Genomic DNA, 22,821 nt, shown 5'->3' on the forward strand with positions numbered 1-22,821 from the left:
GCGTCGCCGACAGCGCGCGCCCGGCGCCGGCGCTCGTTCGTCTTCACATCGGGAGCGAAGCGGGAGATGGAGGCCCTGGCGCCCTGCTAGAAGCGCCAAAAGCCCCTGAGGGAGGCGCGCGCTCGCCGGAAGTCGCGCCCCCGACGCGGCCCACAGCCCGAGGCGCCGGAAGTGGTCGCGGTCGCGCTGCTTCCGGCCTGCGGGGGTCGCTCCGGGCGGGGGCCGCGGGGGAGGCGGGCAGCCGACGGGCCGAAGGCCGGCACCCATGGCGGAGGGCGGCGGGCGGGCCGGACCTGGGCCCGCAGGTAACGTGCGCGCGGCCGCCGGGCCGCGGGGCGGCGGGGGGCCGGGGCGGCTTCCCGGGCCGGGGCCCTGCGTGTTGGCCCGCGGCCCGCAGCCGGGGGTCGGTCAGCGCGGCTCACAGGGTGCTCGGCTGGCTGCCCGGCTTCGCCAGAGCAGCCCTCGCCCCGATTTCCCCTCCTGTGGAGCTTGCACCGTAACTGCCAGCGGGCTGGCCTCTAGGGCCGGATGGGACCCCAACTGTAAAGAGAGAACGTGGGTCAACCTCCAGCTCTGAGCGCAGCGGTCGGGAGAGCCCCCAGAGGTCAGCCCCCGGGAGGGCGGGTGCCTTCTCTCCATCCCGTCATCGGCCCCCTCAACAACCGCCCCCCTCCCCGCCCAGGCCAGGGGCAGCGATAACGCCACCCTCAGCGAGCTGTCAGTGACACAGCAGGTCCAGGGGCCCTTGCCCACCGGCAGAGGAGGCAGCCGTGCCATAGTTTGGTTTAGGCGGTTAGAAAGGCCCGCGCCCCAAATAGCCATCTGACTGAGGGTCTCCACCTTGAAATATTCCTGCCAAACAGATGGGAATTTTCGGGGAAGTGCGTTTGCCCGCCTTCGGGAGAGGCTTCCTCCTAACCTGCGCGGTCGGGGGGTGGGGGCAGGTTCCCTCCTTGTCTGTTGTCTCAGTTTGCCCCGGGTACCAAATGCTTCTATGTGCTCTGGACTTTATACGCTCATCTATGTGTCTGGAGAGATACCCCTCCAAAGAGTTTATTAGTAAGTAATAAACTAAGGAGTTTATTACTCTTAAATGTGCCAAAATTTAAGGTATAATGTTGATTTGGAGACGGGTGCTAGTAGTGTCTTTCATTCCTCTCTCCATCCATTCATTCCTCCAGCAAACGGTTTATTGAGGACCTGCTATTGGCTGGACCTGGCTGGGGCTGGGGATACTGCAGTGAGTAAAAATACAGACAAAGCCTCTTCCGTCCTGGGCTTTGGTTGGTATTGACTTTGACCCCAGGGACAGCCAGGACCTTAGGGTCTGGGACATCACTTCATGTGGGAGTGCGGGATGGACTGAGAGGTGTTCGCTTGGGGAAGAGGACCGGCGGCTTCTTCCCAGTGTGGAGAAGAGTCTTGTGGCCAGAAGACTGGCTCTGCCTTACACAGAGGCACTCTTGTCACTATCCAGGCAGTGCTGTTTTACAGTTTAGTGTGTTGCAGCCCTGGGAGTAGAGGGGCCACAGTTAAAACTTAAGTGCTGTGTCGAGTCCTTGTGTTGTCATTGGAGAAGGTGATCAGAAAAATGCAAGCTTAAAGTTATCCTGGAGCTGGAGCTGGGGAAGAGGAGGCTGTGTTGAGCTGGGCAGGTAGTGGGTCAAAAGGAGACCAGCAAAGGTAGGCCTAGAGGAGAACTTAGCAAAAGTTTGTCAGTCTCCCTACACCTTCTGAATCTTACCCCTACTTTGAACGTTTTCAGCCTGTGGAGTGAAACTGTGGGATAACTACAGTGGAGGATAACTATTCCGAAGGAGGATTGGCACGGGGGCGCAGGGGTCCTTGATGCCTGCTAGTTGATCTGCTGCAGGTCTGGTTGCGGCATGAGCTCGGGTGACCCGTGCGTTTGTGAACCCTCGCTGCTCTGCCCACCTGCCTGTGGCCTTTGTGTCTTACCTCTGCCATTGAACTGTCAAGTCCTGGAGTGCAAGGACACGTACGCATCACCCCTGTTGTACTATGGCCCAGCCTTGTATACAGTAGGTACTCAAAAGAGATTTGATTTGAATGTAAAAAGCAACTTCAGCATTGGAGAGAGTCCACCTGTGGCAGGGTGTGCTTTAAACTGTGCGTGGTTGCACTCTAGGACAGCTGGCACGGTGGGGGCTTGAATGAAGGCCGTTGAAGTTCATGCTCTTTCCTTATGCCCCTCTCTGCAATTATGTTTATAAAGCTCTTAATTATCTAGAGATATTTTGGGCTCCAGTGTGAGGTGAAGAACTCAATTACAGTTGACCCTGGACAGCACAGGGGGTGGGGGTTGCCAAACCCCTGCACAGTCAAAAATCCCGGTAAAACTTTACAGTTGGCCCTCCATGTTCGAGGTTCTGCATCTAAGAATTCAGCCAACTGCGGATTGTGTAGTGTAGTATGTATTTAGTGAGAAAAATCCATGTGTGAGTGGACCCATGTAGTTCAGACCATGCTATTCAAGGGTCAGCTGTAGGTATCTAATTGTACAAACTTGTTGACTACAGTTGACTATTGAACAACTTGGGGGTTGATCTGCATATAACGTATAGTCAGTCCTCTGCATCTGAGGTTCCTAGGCATCTGTGGATTCAACCAACCACAGATTGTGCAGTATTGTGCTATTTACTGTTGAAAATATCTGCATATAAGTGGACCCCTGCAGATGAAACCTGCGTTGTTCAGTGATCAATGGTACTTGTTCTAGTCCATTCAGGACGTAATAACAGAATAGACTGGATGGCTTATAAACCACAGAAATTTATTTCTCACAGCTCTGGTGGTTGGAAAGTCCAAGACGAAGGCACTGGCAGATTTGATGTCTGGTGAGGGCCTGCTTCCTGGTTCCTAGGCTGCTGTCTTCTCACTGTGTCTTCACATGGTGGAGGGGGTGAGGGAGCTCTCCACAGTCTCTTTTATAAGGGCACTAATCCCATTCATGAGGGCTCCACCCTCATGACCTAAAGGTCCTACCTACTAAAGGTCCTACCTACTAAAGGTCCTAACTCTTACTAATCACCTTGGGGGTTAGGACTCCCAGCATATTATTTGGCAGGATATTTTGGGGGACACAAACATTCAGTTTATAGCCACTACTCCTCCCATTCCTCACTGATTTTGTTGCCCATTTCTCACATAGCAGGTTTTTTATACTAAGCTCTTTTCTGGGCAGTTGATTGTTTGATTTATTTATCTTTTTATTCTGATGGGAGAGAATTTCTATTATCTAGTAAGGTAGATCTCTTCTCATACATACTAAAAAAACCAAAAAGTGATTCTTATTTTTATTTCCAAATAAACTTCTAGAAGATTTTTGTCACATCTCATATAAAAACCCCAAAGAGATTTGTTAAACCTCTTAATTTATTTGGTATCACTTAAAATTTTCCTAGCATTGACCCTCACTCAAGTACATGGTATGGTTTTCACCATTTATTCTAGCCTTCATTGTTTTTCTGTTTTTTGTCTTCATTATATAGGGCTGGCTTTCTATTTGTATGCATGTATTTCAAATTTTTCCTTTTTACTGCGGTGCAGCTTATATTCAGAAAAGTACACCCATCTTAGGTTACCGTCAGATGTGTCACTCATGGGGACTCCCGCGTGGCGAGGCCATTGCCCAGATCACATGGCAGAGTCATTCAGGTTACAAGCAGCAGTGTTTTTCTGGCTATTGAGTTTTGCCAAAGTCAGGTGTCTTTTTGTAATGTAGCAGCTGATTATATGGTTTTTCCCAATACTAAGACATTCTTGGAATAAATTCGAGTAATTTTATGGCGACTTTTTGGATACATATTTTAAATTTCACTTTGTTAATATTTTATCTGGGATCTTCTCTATCCTTAAGTAGTTTTGGCTAATTATCGCCCACCCCATCAAAGTTTTAAAACATTGCCAGGTTTGGTGTCAGGAGTGTGCTGGCTTCATTAAGGGAAACTTTCTACATCTTTCTGGCTCTGGAAGTTTCTGGAGCAGGGGAACGGTGTGTTCTTGAGAGTTGGAGAGCGCCCATGTCGGGGCGCGGCAGGGCTGGCGGCCGAGGGCGGCCCCTGGCGGCTGGTGTTGGCAAGGCTTCCCTGAGCTACGGGCGCCCCCCCTTCAGTGCAGGTCCGAATCTGAAGGAGTGGCTGAGGGAGCAGTTTTGTGACCGTCCACTGGAGCGCTGCGAGGACACGAGGCTCCATGACGCAGCCTACGTGGGGGACCTCCCGACCCTCCGGAGCCTGCTGCAGGAGGAGAGCTACCGGAGGTGAGCGCGGCTGCCCGCCCGCCCGGGCTGCCCAGGCTGTGGCCTGTGGGTCTGCACGAAGCTACGGCTCGGGAGCTGTGAGGGAGGCACAGCGGTCTCCGATTTGCAGGTGGAGACCCTGAACGTCTCTGTCGGAGGGTGGGAACAGAGGGGACTGCCGGAAGCGTGGTCAGGCTTGTAGGCGACAGCCTGATGGCAAGGGTAGAGAGACCCAAGTTCAAGTCCAGTCTGTCACTGACCTTTGTATTTTCCAGCAACTTCTGGCGCTCTGGGCGTCAGCTTCCCTGACGTTACCCTCGACAACAGCGTCAGTACTGTCTTCAACAGCTGCCCTGCTCCCTTGCGAGCCTCTTCTGGCTCTGTATCCTAAGGCGCATGCGTAAATTCTCCTCCCTTAGTTATCGCATCGTTATCCCCCTTTGGGTCCGGACTTCCTGATGGAGCAAACCTCTACAGCATTCCCGACGCGCTCTCCTCTGGCTTCTCAGGGCCCCAGTCATCTGCCTCCAGGGCCTGGGGCTCTTCCTCTGGCCAGCTGTCTCATTACCCAGGGATATGCTCCTTTTGTGGGTAGCGCCCTGCCTGTTGCCTTGCCCCGTCCTGCTAGTTCCTCCCGACTGGCTCAAGCCCCTCATGGCATCGGAGTCTTGCTCTTACTTTTCCCCCTTCGAGACACCCAGGGAGCACGGAGACTCTGCCTGTTCTCCATGTGTCTAAGATTGGAGTCTCAAGTAGACTTGAAACTCACCTGCAACCAGAAACTCCTTCGGGCTCTTTCTGTGTTTCTGTTTCCCCTTCAGGGCTAGGAGGGCAGTGAGTTGATAGAAGAAATGCCTGTGTATTGATACTGAAACTTACACCACTTTTCGTGGACAGTTCCCAAGAGAAGGATTTCTAACAATACAAGAATAGGTTTCATCCTTCTTTCCTTTCTAATGTCTTAGCATTATTGAATTAGAACAGATATTTGTGTTAAAAATAGAAAAGCTCCAGATAGCCAGAAAGGATCGTCATAAAGAGAAATTAGGTGTATTGCGCATGAACATTTAACATCGATGATTCAAGTCCAGAGAAAACCTTACATTTGCAGATATAACAGTAGAAGAAAGTAGAGTTAAGCTACTAAAATAGACCAAGTATGTTCATATTGCTTTTTCAAGTACCGTTTTTCTTTCACTCGGGTTCAGTGAGTCTCTGGTTTCTTGATGGTATTTTGCTATTGCTATGTACTTCTTCGATGATGAGTCCTTGGAGAGTTCCTTGGCCTCCTTGGCTAGTGGAAGCTAGTAACCAGCTGAAGGAGGAGCCCTGACCTACTGCATGTTTCTGGGTCACTGCTTTAGTGATCTGTATTCCTCAGCTTTGTTCACAGCTGCGCTGGGAGCTCGAGGTGAAGAGCCTCAGCTAGTGACGTGATGGGTCCCGTGCATTGCATGACCCTGGCATCCCCTTGATGGGGGGTCGTGGTCTGAGTGTCACTTGCAGTGAGAGCTGAGCCTGGATGGTTTCCGTCTGTTGCTGCTGGCCAGGAGTGTGGTGATTCAGGCAGGCTGTCATTTGTGCTGTGTCAGAGGTAGAGGGACCACAGTGGTCACCTAGCCCCAGTGAGGATACTGAGTCCCAGAGAGCGGTCCAGCCTCAGGCTGGACCTGCCTCCCGGGCAGGCCCTTCTCCCCTTTGTGGAGCAAAGAGCTTTGGACCGAGTCAGGAAATTGGAGATCTGAGCTCTAGTGCTCTACAGTCTTCCCTGCGCCTCGAATTTCCTCATCTGTAGAACTGGGCTCTTAATTTATTGCCTGTCTTACCTCAGGCATGGACCCAGCAGGGTGGGTATGTGAAAGCATCTCATGCAACAGAGCACCTGGAAGCATTATCAGAGCGAAGGCTGCCCTCCTGCTCCCCGTCCCAGGGTCCCGCCCGACAGGAGGGGGAGTGCTGACCGGCCTCCCAGTGCCCCTCCCAGCCTGGCTCCCCTGTGCTCTCTCTCAGCCGCATCAACGAGAAGTCTGTGTGGTGCTGTGGCTGGCTGCCCTGCACACCACTGCGCATCGCGGCCACTGCAGGCCACGGGGACTGCGTGGACTTCCTGATCCGGAAGGGGGCTGAGGTGGACCTGGTGGACGTGAAGGGACAGACGGCTCTGTACGTGGCCGTGGTGAACGGGCACCTGGAGAGCGCCCAGATCCTTCTGGAAGCCGGCGCCGACCCCAATGGAAGCCGGCACCACCGCAGCACCCCTGTCTACCACGCCTCCCGGGTGGGCAGGGCAGACATCCTGAAGGCCCTCATCAGGTCAGTACCACAGGGGCCGGGCCACCGTTGCCCTGCGATGGCCCCTGCGGGGAGCGTGGCTGCGTCGGCAGCTTCTCGCAGCCACGTTCTCATTTCTTGTTTTCTGTATTTGCCTTTTTTTTTCTGTCTCTCCAATTAGACGTGTTAGGCGATTTGTCTGTGGGTCAGTCCTTCCAAAGAGCTGCTTCGTAGCTTTACCAGTTCTCTTATTTGTTTACTTACTGATTAATTTCTATTTTTATCTTTATTTTTTCCCATTTTCCTTAATTTTACTTACTATTTTCCCTAACTTTTTGAGTTGCATGCTTATTCATTTTTTTCTTGATTAATAATGTAAACTTTAAAGGTTATTTATTTACCTTTGCCTATAGCTTTGGCTGTGTCTGCTAAGCTTTTTTCTCATTTTCTGAATCAGTGTAATCGAAGTTGATTTCCTCTTTGTTCTTATAGTTATGGAGGAGAAAGTTTTAATAAAAACTTTTGTGAACTTCCAGTTTTATTGTATTGTGCTCAGATAACACGGACCATATAATATCCATTTTGAAGATTCTTTGGGCTTTTTTAAAATTATTTTTTTAACGTCCAGCTATGTTGTTGTGGATACTTGTAACAAAGTATATAACCACAGGGTTTTATTTGTATAGTACAAGATGACAGCCTCAGTTATGTTATTCAGACTCGCTCTCTCTTTTTTTTTTACATCTTTAACCATTGGATCTGACCCCAATTCAGAGAAGTCTATTAGTCTGTAATTGTTGTTGTGATGTCAGTTTCCCCTTGTATTTCTAATAATTTTGCTTTGCCGTATGTGGATGCTCAGCGGGCTCATGAACGTTCTTGCTGATGGATCGCGCGCGCCCTTTATCAAACCAAAAGGAAACCATTGGTTTCACTGAGGCTCATTTATGTAGCATTCTGTAACTTTTAGTTTTAATCTTTGTGGGTTTAAGTAATTCTTTGAGAGCTCACTTTTACTGTTTGACCGTCTGGGATTCTTTTGTTTTTTTAGGTGATACAAATGAACTTTTATCTCACACTTCAGGAAGTAGATAGTCTCCGCGAACCGCAGAATGGGGTGAAAAGCAAGAAGCTTTTGTAGGATAAAGGGATTCTTTGTTTTTCAATACAGTTAACATTGTTGCCATAGCTGATGTTAGGTCTGTTACTGTTGTCTTTCTGTGTCTTAACTGTACCTTTATTTTGTATCTTTTTTCCATGATCTGTGTTTTCTTTGCTTTCCCTTTCTGTGGTTTTAGATGGTTTCTGGTCTTATTTTAATTGTACTAACGGTTACCTTTTTAAAAATTCGAGCCAGTTTGCATTTTCAGTCTGTCTCCAGTGACTTCTTTCTACCAAAGATGCTTCCCTGCCCAGCAGCCCCCAGCCCGGCTCCGAAGGCCGTTTGTTCTGTGGCTGGACTGAGTGCAGTTCGGGTAGCCAGTTGTCAGTGTGGGAAAGTATTACAGGAGAGGGTTACAGCATTGTTATGGGCTGCATTGGGGGTGTTCTGAGGAGCAGGGATCTGGTGTCCCCCTCGCCCAGTGCAGGACATGGTTTTTAAAATTAGGTACTGAGAATAGATTTATTATATCAAAAGGATTTATATATTAAATGGCTATGGAATTGACTTTTGGAAAGATAATTGAGGGTGATATGGTGGTTATACTGGATGGTAATAAAGACGTGATGATGCTTTTTTCTCCTTCTTCTGAAGGATTTCTAGCCTGATAATCTAAACCACCTCAGCCCCATATCTTTGCATCTTGGAGAATGTAAGTCATTAATTTGGAAATGTTTTTCAGTAGAATCAATCCATGCAATTTCATCTTGGTTCCAGGAATCCCATAGGGCATTTCAGTCAATTCAGGATGCACAACTGCTTTGAATTAACTGCAGACTTGACTTTCAGATATATCTACAGGTGCCCTTCTTGAGGAAACATTATTAAGACATTTTGCTGCCCTGCTGGAGCACAGGACATTACTTTTACAGTGAGGTACCGAGAGCATATATTATTCTATTGAAAAGTTTTCTGGATTCTAAATTACCAGATAATTGACTTTTGGAAAATGGGGTTCAGTTACTGAACAGATAATACAGTCTAAACGCAACTCCTGCCTTCCCTGTGCCATTGTCCCTCCTAGGCGGGGCTCTCTTCTGTCACTGTTGTGATTTGGTGTCCCTCTGCGAGTAACCTCCAATTTTGTTGCTTCTCATTTCCCTTGATATATATTACTGATGTTTTTTTTAAAAGGTAAGGAGTGGTATTTCTGTATGTGCAAAAGTTATACTGATTTATTGAGTCGTCCTGGTGGTTCCTTGCCAGCGATATTAAAAGCAGTAGGGGAATTTAGGAAAATATTCAGGATTAAAATTCACTGGATCCCATCCATTATATTTTTATAAGTGGATGAAGGACTGTCTTTCCCACAGCTCAGCTAATACCAGGTTGTCATATTGCCTAAAATTACAAACATTCTAGAAGACATACCCGTAAGAATAAGGAGGACAAGCAATATCACGGCTTGAAATCGAGTTCTCTTAATTGGTTGAGTGTATGAAATGAAATATCGGTTTCTGCTTGGTTTGGTATGTGTTTCAGAATGTTTCCCTTGTCACTCCTAGGATATCTTGGAGACTCTTGGGTGATATTTGCATTTGTAGTGGCTGATGCTGCTGCGTGGCATCAGTGGGGAAGCAGATTGTCATGTGGGCTCATTGGTCTGTGTGCTGTCCTTTCTCTTCCTCGGCTCTGGGCTGCTGACAGGCAGCGGTGTCACTTCTAGGGGGAAGTTCCTTTGGATGCTTGGAATGGTGCTGAAGAGACGGGTGATACAGCATGATTGCTGGCTGTGAGTGTTGGCCAGCTATTTTTATTAAGGCATGGAAAACAATGCTCTTCCCTCGGCCCCGGACCCCTGCGTGTCAGGCCCCATCATCATTACTTCCTACATTTTGTCATTTCCTAATTCAGATGAAATACGTGATGACAAAGTTTGTGAGGCATTGCAGGATTGTCTAGGGCAGTGGAAGCTCAAGCACCCAGGTGCTGGCTGTCTGATGTTTACTCGTGGCAGAGTTGGGCAATGCCTTTTGGGCAGCAGTCTCTCAGAAGTGAGGCTGTGCTCTGCTCATTACGTCCTCTCAGGTCGCACATGTGTTCAGTTGGTCCCAATACTGCTGATGTCCACTTTCATCTTTTGATTAAGGCGGTGTCTGCCAGCTTTTTCCATTGTAAAGCTCCTCTTTTTCCCTCTGTAATTAAAAACTCTTTTTGTGGCTGGGTACTTTGGAACCATGTATATATCCTATTCCTCATCAGATTTTTAATTTATTCATTTATTTATGTTAGACTCATGGTTTCCTGTGGAGTTACAATTTTTCTAGGCTCTTGGGTACTTTGCCTGATTCATCCCTGGAATGAGTCATTTCTCCAAGGAATCCTGGTTTCTTTTTGTGGCGAATGCTGTTTAAAAGCCAAGATGTGGACACTAGGAGTGCTTATTGCTTATGGGGTGTCACTGTTTTCAGCCTCTCCTACTGGACAGAGCTAAGGTTACTTAAACATGTTTCTGTCTACATTTCTGTATCTATTATACATTGACAGTTAAAGAGTTCGCCCTGATGCCTCTAATCCAATCCAGCACCACAGGGTTCATCCTACTTTTCTCCCTTTCCAAATTTATTATTCTTTGGCAACGTTGAGAGACCTGGTTCCCTTACCTTCAGCGTGTTAACTCACTTTGCCAGTCCCCCATACTGAACCAGTCTCCCGTGCTGCTGCGCTTCCCACACATGCCTCCCCCCCCGCCGTGGGCCGTAGCACCCTTGCAAGGCAGCATCCTTAGCAGACACCCTCTTCACTCGGCCAGGGCTCCAACAGCTTGAGCAGGCCACCCTCCCTGCTGTAGTCGGCGGCCCCCACTTAGTGTAAAATGACCCAGTTGGTAGCTTGTGCTTGGCCTGGGAGAACCCTAACCGTCCATAGAAAGCCATGTATTTGGGCGGGTCCCTTGAGGGGGTCCTGAGGGCCCTGCCTGTAGAGTCGTGTAGAGATCGGCTCTGGTGGAGAAGGAGGCTTCCGGGTCAGGCGGCCCCTGCGTCGGCCTGTGTGAGATTCATCGTCACATCTGGGCTGTGTCTGGGAGTCAGAAGAGGAGGGCTCCTGGGCGGCCATGCAGATCGGCTCAGGGACTGTCGTGGGTGCTCCTACCTCTGGCGGCTGCACGAGGTTGCCTTGCCGTGCCTCCTGTCCTAGGTCCTTCTAGGTGAATCTGATGCTGGGGATGGGCTGGCTACTCTGGATGTTCAGTGTGCCTGAAAAGAAGAGCCACCCCGGCGGGCAGGACAGGATGGCACCAGCTGGATACACAGTTGGGTTAAAGTATTTCCATTTGCTTGCAATTTTTAACGATTGCTGTTTAATGTTTTCTAGTATGTATGTACATGGTTCCAAAGTCAGATCTATAAAACAGAGTATATTAAAAGCAGTGAAGCTTCTATGCGCATCTGCTTCATCCCTGCCCTGTAGATAACCACTTAAAAGGGTTTGTGATTTATCCTTCCATCATTACAAAGTAGGCAGATATGTGTATGTGTCTAGGTGTGTGTCATGTACACATTGGTATTGCAGCCTCCTCCCTAGGAGAAACAGCCTATTTCCCGCTCATCGTCCTGCTCTTCTCACTTATCAGGGGGTCCTGGAGGTCACCGCAGCGTAGTCCTTAGCACGGCTCCTCGTCCCTTTTCAGATGGTACAGCGCTCCTTTCCGTGGACGGGCCAGTCCCTCTGGACAAACCTGCGGCTCGTTTCCTGCCTTTGGCTGCTACGGGTACTGTTTTAATGAACTGCCTTGTGTGTGCATCTTTTCAGAGTTTTGCAAATGTGTCTTGGGACTAGATTCCCGGAGTTGTGATTGGTGAGTCAGAGGGTACGTGCATAGGTAGGTTTGCCAGCTATCACCAGATTTCCCTCTGCAGGGACTGATTGTTCAGTTATGCCTGACCCCCAGCGATGAATAAGACTTCCTTTTTCTTTAAGGCTCGGTCAATACGTTTTTGGATTTTTCCCAATCTGATAGGTGAGAAGTGGTGTCTCTGAGTAGTTTTAATTTTCATTTCTGTTATGAGTGAGGCTGAGCATCTTTTCATCTGGTTGAGAGCTGTTTGCACGTGTCTGTATCCACCTCTGGCTCATTTATCTGTAGAGCTGTTGATCTTTTCCTTTTAGAAGGTCTTTATATATTAAGGATGTCAACCCTTTGTAACATTTCCCCCAATTTGTCACTTACTGTTTTACTTTACTTATGTTAAAAAAGCTTTGTTTTTATATCTTTTCCTGATCTTCCAAATCAACTTTGTAAGCAACTTATGTAGCTCCAGGGATGTTATTTTTATGTATTTACATTTATAGTCAACTTATTTAGTTCTGGGGAGGGTATTTTCATTTATATAATAAACTTAGGGAAAATGACATCTTAACGATATTGAGTCTTCTTATGTAAGACTGTGGTATGTCTTTCTGTTTCCTTAGGTCTACTTATGTGACTTTCGGTAGTACTTTATAATTTTCCTCACGCAAACTTTGGACATATACTGTTAAGTTTATGCTTAGATATCTCATTTTAAAATTTATTTTACTATCAGAAATGAGGTCTTTTTCATTTTATCTTTCATCTTGTTTTTGTTTGTATATAGAAGGCTGTTGGTTTAAAACTTGCTACTTTAATAAATTCTCTCATTGCTTGTTAACTGCATTTTCATTAATTATTTAAGGCTTTCCAGACAGTTATATCCTCTGTAAATAGGGAAAGTTTTACCTCTTCCTTTCCAATTTTAGTCAGCTAATTGCTTTCTCTTGTCTAATTGCACTAGTACTTAAAAAAAAAAAAAAATTTAAAAACTAGTGGGCTGGAAAGTGGGACTGTGTGCCTTGTTCTGGCAGAGCTGCCGCTCCTGTTTCCCCACTAGGCAGGAGGCTGACTTCTGGTTTGAGGAAATATTTGTTATCATGTTAAGGAAATATCCATTACTTTCTTTTTGATTAAGTATTTCCAGACATGCTTAAGTGTTGAGTTTTGTTATATGCCTTCTTTTTTGCATCTATGGAGATAATCATGGATTTTTCACTTAGTTCTATGAATATGATGGATTATGTTAATAGAGTTTCTAATTTAAGAACTACCCCCCTGGAAGAACCCCCATAAGGTCATTGTATGTTGCTTTTTTAATGTTTTTAGCTTCTCTTTGCTAATGTTTTATTGGAGGTTGTTAAGTTGATATTCGTAAGTGCAGTTGGTAGTTTTTCTTTATGGTGTGGCCTTTGTCAGGTTTGGAGATTACTGTTTTGTTAACTTCTAAGGTGAATTTGGAAGTTTTCCTTCTTTTTCAAATGCGTTGAAATAGTTAAAATAGCCACGGGATTGTTGGACCTTCAAAGGTTTGAAAGAAGTCCCTTATGAGTTGTTTTGCGTGAGTGGAGCCGCCGTGACGGGGGCACTCTCCGTGCTCCCAGCGCTCCTGGGGCTCCGGCCCGTCTCCACTGGGTGCCCTGCGGATGCGTTGACTGCGGTGGGCCTGCCGTGGGGTCTCACTGTCTGTGCGTCTACCCTTCAGGTACGGGGCCGACGTCGACGTCAACCACCACCTGACTCCTGACGTCCAGCCCCCTTTCTCCCGGCGGCTCACCTCCTTGGTGGTCTGCCCCCTGTACATCAGCGCAGCCTACCACAACCTGCAGTGCTTCCGGCTGCTCCTGCAGGCGGGGGCGAACCCGGACTTCAACTGCAACGGTCCTGTCAATACGCAGGGCTTCTACAGGGGCTCCCCCGGGTGCGTCATGGATGCTGTCCTGCGTCACGGCTGTGAGGCGGCCTTCGTGAGCCTGCTTGTGGAGTTCGGAGCCAACCTGAACCTGGTGAAGTGGGAATCCTTGGGCCCGGAGTCGAGAGGCAGAAGGAAGGTGGACCCCGAGGCTCTGCAGGTCTTTAAAGAGGCCCGAAGTAAGTGGCCTTAGTTGCACTCTGACTGGCAGTCTCTTTAAAGCCAGATGAAGGAACCAAGTTGTAGCAAAATTGAAAAAAAACAACCTCCAACTAAGCACTTGGTCAGAACCTTCAGTGAGGACTGGGAATTTTCTAGAATGGTCTTCCAGCTTGGTCTTCTCTTCTTCAATTCCCAGACACTAAGATTTAATACGGAGAAATCTGTCAAAGCGCATGTTCTCAGAGTCCCTAGGATTACGTTCTCTTTACCCCTTTGCTCTGCTTTCTCATCCCAGATGCTTCCACTGCTGTGTTGATGGCTTTTAAGTGTTTGCTTTACAACAAATTGCAAGCTCTTCCTTCTCTAGGGCGCCTCACTTCCCCTTCTTCAGTTCCACTCAGATACCATTGTTCTGCATTGTGTGCTAAGTGCGATTTTTGTTAGGATAAGGTCTACAGTCTGCTTATTCATGAAGAAGGATTTTGCCAGTGAATTAAGTTGGTGGCCAGGGAGTTTGCGGTTGATCCGAGGCTTGGTACTTGTCGTCGTTCTCTCTCCAGGACTCGGAAGTTGACCCGTGCGCCCTCTGACCTGCCCCTTTCCCGTCTGGGTCTTGAGGCCATCTAAGTGACCCCCTTTTCCCCAGTCCCTTCCCTTTCGCAGAACTTTTGTTTGTTGTGTTCTTGTTACTGGCTTTCCTTAAACCAGTCATTACAACGTGCTCCTGTTGAGCCTTCCCCCAAAGAGTTGCTTGCTGGTCAGTTGGAGCCACACTGACAGAGTTAAGCTCCCTGTGTTCTCGCGTGTTCCACAGGCAGAGACACGGCGGTCCACAGGCAGAGACACGGCGGTCCACAGGCAGAGACACGGCGGTCCACAGGCAGAGACACGGCGGGGCTTCTTTGACCCAGAGCAGAGTTGTCACCCTGCCCTCCTCCTGTGTTGCTCGGCCCGTCACCTTCAGACCCCCTTGGGGCTTCTGGGAGGGAACCGAGAGCAGAGGCTGACCGAGGGCAGAGGGCAGTTTTTCACACCTGCTGGGGCTTGCAGTGGTCAGCTCTGTTTCTCTGTCTGGGGAATTCCACAGAGTTGAGCAGATAACAAGACCTTTCTCACCAGAGCCTGCTCTGCTCCGGAGGTGGGAAGTGGCAGCGAGCACTGGCGCAGCTCCGCTTGTCCTCGCACCAGCCTTTGGTCTGTAGGGTTAGGAGGGGCATCTAACCTCTCTCCCTCTGTTTCTTCCTTTCTTCCCATGCGTTCCAGGTGTCCCCAGGACCTTGCTGAGTCTGTGCCGCGTGGCCGTGAGAAGAGCGCTTGGCAAATACCGACTCCATCTGATTCCCTTGCTGCCTCTGCCAGACCCCATAAAAAAGTTTCTACTTTATGAGCAGAATTCACGAGCAGTGGTTGACTTCAGTGAGGAGGAAGCAATGTGCAGAGCAAGTCGACACCGATTCTTGCCCCTGTGACCACGTCCTGTGCTGCTGACGAAATCCCACCTGGCTGTCGGTGAAGCGGAATCAGCCTTGCTCTCATGGACTGTATTCCGTCTCGGGTGCTTGGGGCATCGGACGGTCCTTGGGTCGGTATCAGCCGAAAGGCTCGTACAAAACTTAATTTTGTTCTTCCTCAATATCTGTGTTTTGGAAATTAATGAAACGGGCCTTGAAACGCGAGCAAGCTCGGGCCAAGGTTGCAGGCCTGCTAACATCCCCGGCAGGGAGAGCCAGCACTTCCCAGAGCTGGGCTTCTGCGTTTACCCCTCAGCGTGGCAGCTCGGGGAACGCGAGACGAAAAGGAGCCTTGGTATAAAAGCGCAGAGACGCGGTTCCTGAACTCACTGGTTTGTTTTCCCTGCGCCTGGGGCAGACGTGTGACATTTATCGTGCGCAGCCCCTTTCCTTGCCGCTTCACTGTTCTCTCCTTGTGGCGGAGGCGTCATATCAATTGTCTTCATTCAAGGACGCTTTCCTGGCCGCATGGATTGGCTTTACGGCCTCAAAGTCAATACCTGCATCTGTTCACAGCCTCGTTAGGTATCGCCCAGAGTTCTGCGGCGCTGCGCCTGTTCTGATACCTACCTGTGCCCAGCATCGTGCCAACACGTCTCACGAGTTCTCTGCCCTTTCACTTCGGGGCGCTTCCAGACAGTTGATTGATTTTAGGAGGCCAGCGCTGAAATAGCCAGTAATTGACTGCCCGCATTCGGACCAAGGAACGTCCAACAGCATTCACTGCCAGTTCTAAAAGCAGAAGATGCCTGCGGCGCTGTCTTCTAGTGCCTGCACGTACCGGAAAGTGGAAACTTTAGTCATCTTCCGGGTGGTTCTAAGCTTTCAGTTGCTTTGTGTTCAGTGGACAAAACGTCTGGTGTTTGGTTGATTCATCTTCACTTTTTTGGACCTAATGTCTTGGTAGTTGCTCCTAGAACCGAAGAACAGGGATAGCAGTGAGGTCAGAGGTCTTTCCCTGGCCTGCTGGGGCTGGTGAGAAGTGAGAGGAACGAGCTGGCTTGTCACCTGACGGCCGGCTCGGCTGTGGGCAGGGCTGACTCTCACACCTGGGCTGCGCGGCCAGGTGTGTGGCCGTGTCGGCACAGGTGGGCCAGCGGCTGCCTCTTTAGAGCCTCCAGGTGCTGCTGTTTCCAGGGAAATCACATCTGGTCATTTGAGGCCTCAGGGCCATTGTGTGGATCCATGGTGATCCCGACCTTTAGAAGTGTTTAGAAACGGGCAGGTTTCAAATCTGTGTTTGGATTTTCTGCAATAAGAGAAATCTAATTTGTAACAATTGAACTAATGATAGGGGTTTGTTTAATTATTAGCCCCATTCTGTGTCTTCACCGACCAGACAGGCAGTGTCTGGTCATCGTCTTCTGTGGCTCGAGGATGGAATTCTGAACCCCACCTCCTGTGTCATGGATGGACGTGTGTTGGACAGCCAGGCTGGCCCGTATATGCACGTATGAGGTCTGAGGGGAGAACGGCCGTCGATGATTTGGGGGGGGGGGGCCGACGTAGCCGCTGGAGGTTTCACCCCGTTACAAGCGGTGGCCAAGGCGTAAGGTTGGATGGCTTCTGAGGCCCGAGGCCGGGCTGTGTGCTGCTGCTCAGGACGGGGAGCCTGCCTGGCCGCTCGCATTCAGAGCTCGGAGTGGGGAGGGGCTTCCTGAGAGGAGAGCAGCTGCGGGTGGGCGGCTGATGTGGCCCTTTGCAACCGGAGCCAGGTGCTGCAGGGTTTCAGCCGTGTCCCTGTGGCACTTGCAGTGGGGCCGCACCGCAACTGGGCTGCGGCTGGGCCAGGAGCCGTGGGGAGCTGGGGCTCTGTCTGCATTTAGGGAAGGATTGTATGGAAGCTCGAGCCACCCAGGGGTGGACTGGGCCGCTGGAGGGGGCTTCGTGTCACTGGGGGTGTGTTAGCACTGGCTTGTCACCTCCTTGGTCGGGCTGAAAGAGGAGTGAGGAGTATCAGGAGTGTCTGGCTCCCCTTACTTTGAAGCTCTTGCAGCTGCCCTTTGGCTCAGGTTCCCTGCAGGTGAGCCATGCTGCAGGCTTGCAGGACACTCTGAGTTTGCCCTGCTGGGTGTTTTTTGCAGGGGTCTGTTAGGGACAGAGCCTCCCCAGCCCCGCCCTGGGTAGGAGGGTGTCTCTGTTCTCAGACCTTCTGGAAAGCAGCCTCTGGGAATGCTGCCAGTGCGAGGGTCCCGGCCATGCCGGTGTGACCTTGGGGCTGCACCGCGGAGTGGTCGTCAGCCTCCTTTGCACGTGAAGTGAGTGCAGGGCTTGTTTCTGGGGCCTGGCACCATTTGTCTGGGGTCTCTCTGGAAGGGGCGGGCTGAGTCGATGCCCATTGTTAGGCCTGGCCCAGAGCTGGCCGAGGAGGCAGTGGGACTGGGGAGGCGTTGAGCCGGGGAGGGGCCCCCGAGCCTGCTGTGCTCAGGGCCCGTCCGCAGGGGCCAGGGCCTCAGCTCTTCCTCTGCAGAGACAGGGTGGGCTTTCTCTTTGTGCAGCCAACCTTTAGAGATTTTTTCAAAGTCCCAGCAACTTCGAGGTTCAGGCTGTAGTTTGACATTTCACAGCTGCCAAACCTGAATCTGAACATAACGTAGATAGCTACTTAAGGCCATTCCTGCTTGTTTTGAGTGATGCTTTGCTAAAGCTCCTTTTTTCTTTTGTTGGCAGGGATAGGATACAGAATAGGCGAGAGTAACTCTTGCCATCAGAGCACTTTATAAAATCATGTTTCTAAGCCCTGGGGCACCAGTCCCACAGAGCCAGACAACGTGGTGGTACTTGATGAAGCTGCAGTCCCAGAGCCCTCCGCAGGGAGGGGCGCGATGGACCAATGGGAAGGAGCCCGAGGCCCCCCCAGCCTGGTCCCGGGAGTGTCCTGCCGTTGCCCCTGCTGGAGCGCCTGCCGGCCACTGAACGGAGTCCTGTGCCTGGGCCTTGGCTGCTGCGGACAGGCGGTGGGGTTGGGGGCGGTGGGGGGCGGGGTGTGGTGGAGGCAGCGCGGACACCTCTGAGAACCTCTGAGAATTCAGCCGTGGCATCCTGGGTGGCGTTTCTGCGTGTATTTCCAGAGCCCGTCAGTGTCGTACATATCTGTGCCTTTTCATATTACTTATGCTATTTATGTATTTATTTACTTATTTATGCCCTACCTTGTTCCAGAAAAGGGTTTAAGGCAGTGATGCTTAGTTTTTGATGGTCTCTTTTGACATTTGATAAGTTGTAGTCAACACGCACTTGTTGTTAAAAAGGTCGTTTTAAAAAAAGAAAGGACAATTAGCAGTTTCCTGATGTTGAATATGTTTCTGTTACCAGGCCTGAGTGCCATCATTTACATTTTTTCCTCTTGCTTCCGTGAATTGATTCTTCAAATAAAAGGTTCATGCATACATAGAAAGAGAGGAACATGCAGCCTAGGTCAGGCTGAGCAAAGGAAAATCTGCCCTAGAGAGAAGCGCTCTCCTGTGCCTGCTGCCTCCTGCCTGGCCGTGAGCAGGTCCTGTTCCCAGGGAGGCTGCTCTCTTACACGGGCCGGGTCTGGCTGTGTCTTTCCCTCGGAGCTTTTGGGAGGACACGTGAGAGAATGTGTGTGAAAGCACTTGGCACTTAAGCCATCCCTGCGACGTGTACACTGCTGTCCTTGTGAGTGTGGCCCCTCTTCTCAGCAGTGGATGGGTCTTCGAGGCCACGATGGTGCTGGGACAGCCTGTGATCTTGGCGCTCGGCTGGGCTCGTGCCCCAGGGGGCAGCAAGAGTCACGGCGCCCACGGCATAGGCCTCCTGTGCAGGTCGGAAGCATAAGGACACATGATAAATAATATAGGAAGTCAAGTTCACTCAATTTAAAGGCTTGTCTTTTATTCTGAGGTTACATCCTTCCTAATTGGGGTGATAAAATGTCCTCTTACGTAATGAAGGTGATCCTAGAGGGCAATATTTTTATTTTAAAATGCTCCTGGTTGCAGAATAAAATGTCGGCTGCCCTTTTGTCAAAGTACAGAATTTCTTTTTGAGTTTGCCCGTCTCTGAAACCCAGCGTCGGGGACGCGCGGTCTCGCGACAGTGTATGTTTACGTGCCGAGGAGTTTCTCGTGGAGTCTTGAAACAGCCTGTACGTGGTTGAAGGCGGGCCCAGCGTCTGCTCTGCCTCGTAGTCCAGGAACAAGCTCTGAGATCGCTGTGTGAGCTGTTAGGAAGTGCATGCTTGTGTCCTGCCCACGGCAGAGCGACGGCCCTGGGGTGATGGGCCTCTGGCCGCCCCGAGCCCCCTGAGAGACACTCCCGGGAGGCTCGTGTGGCCTCCTCAGCGAGGCTGCCCCTGACCTCAGGCCCGGGCACCTGAGGCACCCCCGAGCGATGGCGATGGCGCTGTTGGTGGGCCTTCTGGCGCCGGGGCTGCCGGCTTCTGCTTGTGGCCCTCTGAGCCGCCTGCCCCTCAGCGGCCAGTGCGGAGTGGTCTGCATTCCCCACCCGCTTGTCTCTCCCTCCTGGAAGTGCCTCATTTGGCCACATGACCTCTCTCTCCCTCGCTCGCTTACGCCTCACTTCCCGCCTCATCCCCTGCCCCCAACCTGACTCTCTCGATGTGAAATAAAATAACTGACGTGCACGCGTGAGTGGTTAGTGGGATCACGTCCTAGGAGAATTCCACGGGGGGGACGTGCAGAGTTTGAAGTGCAGTGACGTGCTGAATATATGCTATAAATTCTAGGAAGACAGTCGGATGGAGAAGAGAGGCCGGGGGAAGAATGACTTCTGTTGCCTTCACTTGTAATAATTGCTCAGTGTCTGGAATGCATGGGGAGCTTTTCTTTGTTAAGTCGCTTAGATTTCAGATCTCTCCCAAGTGACGTGTGCGTGCGTGTGCGTGCAGTGTAGTGTGGTATTGGTGAGCGCGGCCCTCCTGTGTGCATAGCATCCATTTGCTGCTGTGATTGAGCCAGCAGCGCCCCCGCTCCGCCCTCTGCGGGTTTGCACGGCTCCGGCTGCTTGTGTTTGGTGTCGGGCACGTGAGGCGTGACGCGCACATGCTGAAGGGGAACGTTGACCATCGGCCCTCGGGGTCTCCTTCCTCCGTTGGTAATGACTGTGCGCTTGCCCGCAGCAGCTGGGACCATGACTGTTCTTTGCACTTGTGCCTGGTTAAGAGCTTTCAGAAATACAATGGACATCTTTGATATGTTATTGTAACTTTAGTAAATGCTTTATTCCCCTTTAATTCCCCCCAATGCCTTAATTTTGTGGACAGTTTATCTCACTGGATAGAAGAATTGACCATGTGAACTCTCTGTACATGAACTTCAGGTAGAAGCAGCTGGATCTCTGCAGAGTTCCTAAAGATTCGCAGAGAAGGGCTTATCTAACACAGGAGTTTTAAACTGCTCTGGGGGACCCTGGTGCTCTAGGGAGGCACCCAAAATGTTGCACAGGTTTAAACTGATGGATGAGCCTGTTTTACTTGGTGGGGTTTCTAGTTTGAAGAGAGTGTGCCCCTCAAAGTATTTGAAACACACAGCTTTCAACCAGGGTGACACTGTCCCTTCAGTGCTCTGTCGGGTGGGGAGGTGGTGGAGACTGCGGGCCCCTGTTCTTTGTGACGTAGTTTGAAAGTGGGAGGGTGAGGTGTGAAGCTTTGGGAATGAATGAACTAAATAAAGCATTTCTTCATCGCTCAGTGACTCCCTGGCACGTCTCTCTGCTTGCTGTTTCAGATGTTTGCTTTGTTCCTCACACCGATCCCCAGCCCCCTACCCCCATATGTACACTTCTCCTGCTCTACTGAAAGATGGCCTTACTCGCAGTCTGGCTCAAATGCAGCTGCATCTGTGGCAGAGATTGCTGGTTTCCCTTCAGTGTCTCCATCTGTGATAACAGGCCCACAGTTCCAGCTGGAGACTTGAATTCTCTGAGTAGGTCTTCATTTCCCAGACTTCTTACAGCTCGATGTGGCCGTTTACCATAGCTCCTTCCTGAAATCCCTTTAAAGTTACAGGGAATTTTAATTTTTTAAAAAGGCATAAATCCACTAGGATGACTATAAATAGCAACAAAATTTTGGAACCTCTCAAGAAAATAGATGAATGGTAACTGACTTAGAAACACCCAAGGAGACAACGTTGTAAAAAAGAAATGAGAGCATCTGAGAATCTGATATTATTGCAAAGCTCCCAGAGGCTCTGGGATTGGCAGTTCCAGGTGCCTCTAGGAGTGGATGTGAAAGAGTGAAAGCAGGAGGGCTGGCTGAAGGCCGTTTTCAGAAGCAGTTACAACTCTCCACTGCACACAGTCTCCAGCCTGGCGGGAGACTGAGGGAGGCGAGACATCGGCCGTCAGTACGTAAAATCCTCAGCTCAGGAAACAGGCTGTATCCTCCAGGCAGGAAATAAAGGAGAAAGAGACTTATTGAGAGATCTCACCAGCCTAAAAGGAAACACCTAAAGATACCAATACTGAATGTGGCCTAAGAAAATCACACACTTCTAACAGTGGATTCCAGTAAATAATTCAAGAAAATTCTGCAAATGAAGGCTATGTTTCCAAATTACAAGGACTGGCCAAGTACTAACCACGGCTGGTGACCAGCCATGGCACATCACTGTGGAATTTCAGAATGCTGGGGAGAAAAGATTCTATAACTTCTGGAGCGGATAAACAGGACACATACAAAGTCTCAGGAATCAAAGTAGCTTTGGAATCTTCAGATGTCACATTCGATAGCAGGGGAGTTGGGACCTTTCAGAATTCTGAAGGAAATGCATGTAAAAGTCATGCTAAAAAGACTTGTAGTTTCTTTAAAAATGTATGTTCCACACACCCTTTCTTAAGAATCTATTAGAGGATGTACTCTTGCAGAACAAAGGGGTAAACCAAGAAAGGAGAAAACCTGGTAGTTAGGAAATGTGGATCCAACACAAAGAGGCAAGGTGACTCCCAGGAACACAGTGAAAGCCTTGGGGATGACAGCCATGCGTCAGGCACAGAAGGCACCCGATCGAGACTAGATGTGAGGGGCTGAGGCCCCAGAGAAGATGCCGTAATTATTAGAGTGCCTGTTGTCTCTGAACATGTTTAGATAGGAGTTGGGATGGATTTATTGACAAGTACCTAGGAAACCGAGGGACAGAACTCCAAGGAAAACAAGGGTGGGCAAGAAAGAAAAAGTTACCACGGTAATACTAGATGCTTTAGCTGTGATTAGTATTTACACAGTCCTAATAAAATGCACCTACTACCATAAACGCTATTGGGGGGAAGGAGGGTGGGGAAGTGTGTGGGGGTGAAAGCTAAATAATAAAGAGCAGAATTCATTACAGCCTACAGAGGGCAGCAACAAAGCCCAAAGCTGCTGCTTTCTAAGGAAAAAATGGACACACCTCTAGAGAGACTAATCAAGACAAAAAGGACATACAAATCACTTAAAAATTTAAAAGGGCAATTTTATAGGTCATATAAAAAGTTAAGAGGGTATATTATAAACAATATTACGATAGTAAATGTGAAAATTTAGAGGAAATGGACACATTCCTAGAAAATAGAATTTACCTAACTTATGGAAGTACTCGGACAGCCGCGGGGGGCAGCTGCTGCCCGAAAGGAAGTGGCATTTGAGTACTTGACGGAGAAATCTTGGCGCGTCTCCTTTAAGAGGAGGTGAAGCCCCGCCCCACGTGGGAACGCCATTTCTCAGCTCCCGTTGTGAGGTACGTCACGACGTGGAGGGCCAATGAGGGCCCGGGAGGGGGGCGTTCCTGT

At 49.8% G+C, this 22,821-nt stretch overlaps 1 protein-coding gene across 8 annotated transcripts; it reads left to right on the forward strand.

Moving 5' to 3' along the window:
* Nucleotides 1–102: 102 nt before the first annotated feature.
* ASB1 (ankyrin repeat and SOCS box containing 1) lies at nucleotides 103–20,747 on the forward strand. 8 transcript variants are annotated; one of them, XM_067027298.1, is made up of 7 exons: nucleotides 103–305; nucleotides 1,182–1,240; nucleotides 2,808–2,858; nucleotides 4,141–4,282; nucleotides 6,272–6,574; nucleotides 13,190–13,575; nucleotides 14,822–20,747. In XM_067027298.1, exons 3-7 carry the CDS (start codon nucleotides 2,852–2,854, stop codon nucleotides 15,025–15,027), a joined length of 1,044 nt encoding a protein of 347 aa, XP_066883399.1. In that variant the 5' UTR covers nucleotides 103–305; nucleotides 1,182–1,240; nucleotides 2,808–2,851; the 3' UTR covers nucleotides 15,028–20,747. The 8 variants fall into 8 exon arrangements, with proteins under 8 accessions (XP_066883399.1, XP_058910872.1, XP_058910868.1 ...); XM_067027294.1 differs by lacking the exon at nucleotides 103–305 and adding an exon at nucleotides 379–1,059; XM_067027299.1 differs by lacking the exon at nucleotides 103–305 and adding an exon at nucleotides 512–604.
* The last annotated feature ends 2,074 nt before the right edge of the window (nucleotides 20,748–22,821 follow it).

Source organism: Kogia breviceps, chromosome 2 (genome assembly GCF_026419965.1).
Source record: "Kogia breviceps isolate mKogBre1 chromosome 2, mKogBre1 haplotype 1, whole genome shotgun sequence".
Taxonomy (NCBI): domain Eukaryota; kingdom Metazoa; phylum Chordata; class Mammalia; order Artiodactyla; family Physeteridae; genus Kogia; species Kogia breviceps.

Coding starts and splice junctions, on each gene's coding strand:
- ASB1 (XM_067027294.1), top strand. CDS start 995: ATGTGCTCTGGACTTTATACGCTCATCTATGTGTCTGGAGAGATACCC. Junction 1,060..1,181: donor CCCCTCCAAAGAGTTTATTA/GTAAGTAATAAA, acceptor TCATTCCTCCAG/CAAACGGTTTATTGAGGACC. Junction 13,576..14,821: donor GGTCTTTAAAGAGGCCCGAA/GTAAGTGGCCTT, acceptor CATGCGTTCCAG/GTGTCCCCAGGACCTTGCTG.